The 5,858-nt window shown below is 33.7% G+C and overlaps 1 protein-coding gene across 1 annotated transcript; it reads right to left on the bottom strand.

Moving 5' to 3' along the window:
* Positions 1–4,158: 4,158 nt before the first annotated feature.
* Positions 4,159–5,520, bottom strand: LOC145090277 (uncharacterized). Its single transcript, XM_079028567.1, has 6 exons — positions 5,377–5,520; positions 5,115–5,262; positions 4,945–4,985; positions 4,622–4,684; positions 4,468–4,527; positions 4,159–4,372 (listed from the first exon to the last, which is right to left on the bottom strand). The coding sequence occupies exons 2-6, from the start codon at positions 5,242–5,244 to the stop codon at positions 4,295–4,297; spliced, it is 372 nt and encodes a 123-aa protein (XP_078884693.1). The 5' UTR covers positions 5,245–5,262; positions 5,377–5,520; the 3' UTR covers positions 4,159–4,294.
* Positions 5,521–5,858: the final 338 nt, after the last annotated feature.

The raw sequence follows: 5,858 nt of genomic DNA, 5'->3' as shown, positions 1-5,858 counted from the left end.
TTTCATTGCAAAAGAAGAGGATCGTGAAGAACGGGTGGAAGAAGAGGAGACATCTGAAGATGAGGGGATGAATGTTAAGGGTTTAATGGCTCTTATCAAGGATTCCCTTAATGGTTATCTCAACATGTGTGATGCTGGAAATTCTCATGTTGTTGAAGGATCAACTATAAATCTAGGACATACTTTGTTCCTAGACAGTGGGTGCTCTAGACAGATGACCTGTCCCAAGTCCCTTCTAAAAGGGTTTGTAGAGAAGGATGGTCCAATTGTGGTTTTCATTGAAAATAGTGGAAGATTTGTTGTGGGTGTTGGAACATCTGAGAGCAGGACAATCAAGCTAAAGGATGTGTGTTATGTTGAGGATCTAAAAGGCATTTTTATCTCCATCGGTCACTTTGTAACTCTAGTTATAAAGTTCTTTTCAATTGCCATGAAGTAAAGGTGTTTGATTCTAAGAACAAAATTTTCCTTGCTGGACTCAGGGTCAACAACATTTATATGGTTTGATTTTGTTTGTTAGACATTGCTACTTTATTTGTTTCTCATTTATGCTTTGCTACTTTTAAATTTCTTAACATAAGTTTCTACAGTTTTAGTTTACTTTGATTTTGTTCTTCAAACTTTCTTTTTACCAAAGAAGTATACATTGTACATTATTCTACTAATGTTGCTTATACATATTCTTCTCTATCAATAGTGACCTTAAACGGATCAGCGTATTATTCCTTGAATATACCACCTTCCTAGTAGAACTAATTGAAGCTAGCTATGCATCTTTTCTTCAGCACTAACCACTCTCTACCAGATGTTGATGCCCATGTTGATTGACTAGTTGCATCATGTTGATGAAAGCATATAGGAGATAATTATGCCAAAATAGATTCTTCTGGGCACATATCTCTTCCGTATTGAACTACCTATTTCTGTTGAGTGGGATGAAGCGAAACTGGTGACATAGCACGTCTTATTCCTAGAGATGCTCTCACAGCAAAACTGACTCCCCTCAGAAAATAAAAAGTGCCTTCAACAAGGCAGATGTCCCACGTTTTCTTCCTTCACATATCAAAAAGAGTGGAACCTTCGAGGTTTGTCTTGGTGACTTTCATAACTCGAAGGTTACAAAGATTAGATCCTCTTAACTCGTTGGTTTCAAAGACTGGTTCATGCCCTTTTCTTGTTCTTGGTGAACATGAAGCTTGGAATCAATATGTAATATCTCAATGATTAATGACATTCTCTCTTTTTGGTTACTATGAATTGTGTTTTTGTTTGATTTGGTTGATCTTAGTTGCTCTTTTTTATAGACAGTGTCGATGGGTAGATATCTCGGGAAATGGAATTTCATTTATGGACATTCAATTCAAACGATTTGATGGATCGAGTCTTTATCATGCTTCTGAAAAAGCCGCAAAATTATTGCTTTTAGAATATTTTCTTGTTTGACTAACTCTTTTTTTTTGTATTCTTATATTATTTATTAATTTATCTTGTACCATTCTTAAGGATTTTGTAGTGGCATTTCGATAGACAAGCATGTAACTTTTAACAATTAATTGTCCCTAGAAGCATGTTGTTGTATTTGTCTAAATCTCTCTAAGTATCTCATTACTGAGACAATCTACTGAAAACATTGAGTCACCCCCTCACGCTGATTGTCTAGCATTGTATAAACCTTCAATGTGAGACTGCCTAGTCCAAATCAAAAGAATTATTATAAGGCTTGGATGTTTATTTTCTTGGTTAATCATCTCTTACCTGACTCCGTCCCTGGAAGCATGCTTGTAATATGCATCAAGTCTCATGTTCTGTTGAAACATTGAGCATAACCCAATGGCTTCCCTGATTGCATAGTCATCAGCATAAGATTTACTTGTTTGGTCCTCAAATTACAAACGGTTGTTCATGTCCTTAACCTCCTAGATTAAGGTATGACATGGTCCCAATATGAATTGACGGTGAATCTTTGTTTCTAGACTGCAACCAACTCTATGATGTAAGGATTAAGCCACTTCTTACTGATGGGTTATTACCGTTTATGATTCATGCCGATTCCACATCAATGTGACTGAAACACTCTATTCTCGCATATTCTTTAAAGTTCTATGATTCAACGTATACCATATTCTGATGAGAACACGGAAGATCTATGCTGGTGATTAAGCTAAAACACCACAACTTATCACATACATCAATCCATTATATCCATATATTCTTCTTTAGAATTCCATGATTCAGATCATGAAGTCAAGCGCTGATAAGAATTCGAAAACTTTGTGTCGTTGGGTGTATCATGTACCGTGATATATTACATACACCTACCCACTCTCCTCCCTTATTCTTCTAATAAAAATGATTGATGAGTTAGCATATGAAACCACATGTTGATGAGATCTCACAATATTATGCCAGTAAATGGTAGCTTAAGCCCACACTATCAAGAGACATCACAAACTTATTGGATGACCATCACAAGCCACTCGCTGATCACTTACGTTGATGTTCAATACTACTGATGTATGTCTCACTGATGTAACTTCCTTATCTTAATGGTAGCTTTTAGATAATGATTAAAAGATCCTTCAATATCTTGGGATACGAGAATTTTACGATGACGATCTTTTCAATCATGATTACGTAAAAAGGAAGAAATTTTTTGGTATAAATTGGAAATTCTCCGTCCAAATCACTTTTACAAGCTATTCAAGTAATTGGCTCTCTTACCCTCTAAAAAAGACTATGTCAACCATCATCTTTCTCAAGCTTTCACCATGTCAACGCCTCTATACGAGTTTTCCCCTAGCACTAATATCGTCAAAGGTCCTCATGCCCCTGATTCTCCTATCATCATTCTAGAAGACAATGTGGCATTCTTCGATGACATCCTAAAGTAGTTTGCAAACACAGTAATCGAAGACTTCGTCGAATATATCAAGAGCTATCCTCTTCGATATACATCCTGCGACTTCCCCGATCCATTCTACCCTATACAAGTATGTGAGTTCTATTATTCATGCTCAGTTTATTCTGATGCTCAAACCATTACTGGAACCATTGGAGATGGTCAATATAGGGTAACTATTGATGTGGAATCTTTTCGAACTGCTCTTCATCGCCCTCGATTAGAAAATTATTATGAAACTCCTTCGATAGAAAAGTGCAAGTCCATTTGCCATTCCATGTATATATAAGCCTAGAATATCGTATAAGATTAAATTTAGAATAAGATGACATTCATATTTTTTGTGATTAGGTTAACTATAATTGCAATTTGCACTCGTTCAAGGAAAACATGAAAATAGGAAGAAACAGTAAGAAGAAGAAAAGGAAAAGTTATAGTTAACATGAAAGATATGTTTTAATTGCTGATTTGTTGCTATTTATAAGGAAAGAGATTTAATTTTAGGGTGTTGCTAATAAGACACCTCTTGGACACCCCATTGACCACTTTTTAAAAAGTCAACCAATAATTAACTGTTTTTAATCAGCTTTTTCGAAAAACAATACAATTTCAGCCAATAAAAATATTTAAAAAATTATTTAGGGTGTCCATATTACAATATGGGGTGTCTTTTTAGCCAACCCCTTAATTTTAACTGATTTTATGGGATCATGAGATAGATATTAGAATAAACCATTGAGCGGAAAAACAAATTTTTGGATGAATGACACATGGCATCAACTAAGCAAAAAGAACGACAACTGACATCATTAACTATTTTTTTATTATATTAGATTGCTCCCACTACAAATTATGAAATCAAAACATATGATTGGCTAGGACTCCTAACAAACTTTATTCTCCTCAGTAAAATCTTCCTTTCTAGACATAATCATCGAATTTGGACGGAGCCTTCTTTTCGCTGTTGGGCCTCTTCTTTTCTATGGGCTGCTCATAACTATCCCGATTGGGTAATTTTAATAATAATATTAAATTTTTTTAGTTTTTAAATTTTTTTTTCTACAAAAGTTAGATATGAAGTGCCCCCTGTCTTTGTGTACAGTCTGATACAACAAATTAAATGAAGGTTATAAAGCTTTATATTCAACGTCCTGTTGTTTGTGTGACCTATTTCTAAAGTTTTCTAAATTGCAATTGACCCTCCGTTTTATAACATATACATAACATTTTGCCAAAACACACACACAACACCATGCCCATAGTTTCAATAAAGAACCACATAACATAGAAGGTAACATTGCAGTTACAATCAACACAAAACTACATGATTTAAAATTGGAGGGTGTTGATTGTAATTAACGAAAGTAGAGGGGCTAGTTAGTACACTTTCACTTCTCATGTATTGTCTGTGAAATTGTATCCACAGTTTGGGCAATTATAAAACATGGTTTGGCCTTCATCAGCAGATCTCGTCTGTTCAATCATAAAAAAAAAATTAAAATAAAAAAAAAATAAAAATAAAATAAAAAAATAATTAAAAGCATAGTTTGTTACAGTTGTATTTATACCTGTTGTGTGTGATAGTATACCCCTTTGTTGGAGCATTTTGGACATCTTACATTATAATCCTGTTGCCAAACAGAAACCCAAAAAATAATATTTATGATTATATTAAGTATTTTTTTTAATTTATATATTTATGTAATGAAAAAAAAAACTCACCATTGATCGTGTTCTTTCACCAGACACCTCGATTGATGACAAACCAAGCTCTCTTCTAATTTGCTGCATCGAAAAAACAATATTTCAACAAATTAAACATTTATAGGTCTTAATGTTTCATATTTCATCTAAAAAACCAATTAGTTGAATAAACTGAGATAAAAATGTGAAAAGTTGTTACATAAAAAAAACATTTAACCCTTTTTACAATTGTACATACATAGGTGTGTTTGTGTGTATGTAGACATTGGCAGATATAAATATCATGTTTCTAGGTTATATATTGCTTAAATTAATGGAAATGTAAATAGCTTAGTGCATACCTCTTCACTGACTGTGTATTTTATTTCTTTTCCAGCAATTTCTGAAAAATACAAAAAAGTTAGGGTTCAAGAAATTATAATTTAGGCGAATAGATTACGTAACTTATGAAAAAAAAAAATGTGATTCTCGTATAATTGTTGAAATGATGGAGAGATGGATGAAATTTCACCTATGGTTTTCTTCTTGAAATTACAAAGTGGGCATCGAACATACTTTCTGGAATCAAAGGAAAGCATCGTTCCACAAATCTCACAGAACATGAAATCACTCTGGTGTATGCTATCTATATGAGTGCCCATGATTCCTGATAAAAATCCCTGTTATTCGTTCAAAAGATATGTGTGAGTGTTAGTAGAAATAGAACTCACTCGAAAAGATACAGAGTTTGAGTTATCTCTGTTGTGGAATGAGCAGAGAGAGGTGAGGCTTACGGCGGATGCGGCGGCGCCGAGGGAGCGTTTGGGAGGGACGATTGATGTGATACGGCCTGAGTATCCCCGAAGGTTAAACCTAATTTCAGTGGCCGCAGCTTTTATTCATATGGGCAAATTTCAAGTATTTGGAATGAATACTCGATTAGTCGATTTGTATAATATTTTGATTAAACGAATGGGCGCATGTTTTAAAAAAAAAAAAAAAAAAAAAAAAAAAAAAAAAAAAAAAAAAAAAATTGGTGGTTTTTTAAAATATCAAGTTTAATCCTTAAGTTCAAAAAACATTACAGATGGTCCATATAGTTTCAAAACTTTTAACAAATGGTCATTTTCGCTAACTTCGTTAACTTTTGGCAGTAAAGGGCATTTCCATCAATTCACAAAAGAGGGACCATTTATGAAGTTTTTTGTTATTTAAAAAAAATAAAAATGTATAATTATTTAACAAAGGGTTCTCTCTCTCTCTCTCTCTCTCTCTC

Source organism: Lactuca serriola, chromosome 2, assembly GCF_051521515.1.
Source record: "Lactuca serriola cultivar US96UC23 chromosome 2, Lser_US96UC23_V15, whole genome shotgun sequence".
Lineage (NCBI taxonomy): Eukaryota > Viridiplantae > Streptophyta > Magnoliopsida > Asterales > Asteraceae > Lactuca > Lactuca serriola.
Note: the sequence above shows the minus strand (reverse complement) of the source record. Positions and strands in the feature narration are given on the sequence as shown.

Bases quoted from the DNA above. Each gene is read 5' to 3' on its own strand.
- LOC145090277 (XM_079028567.1), bottom strand. From the start codon at position 5,244: ATGGGCACTCATATAGATAGCATACACCAGAGTGATTTCATGTTCTGT. The intron at 4,685-4,944 runs GTATGCACTAAG...TTTTCGATGCAG, and splicing joins AATACACAGTCAGTGAAGAG to CAAATTAGAAGAGAGCTTGG. The intron at 4,528-4,621 runs GTGAGTTTTTTT...GTTTGGCAACAG, and splicing joins GTGAAAGAACACGATCAATG to GATTATAATGTAAGATGTCC.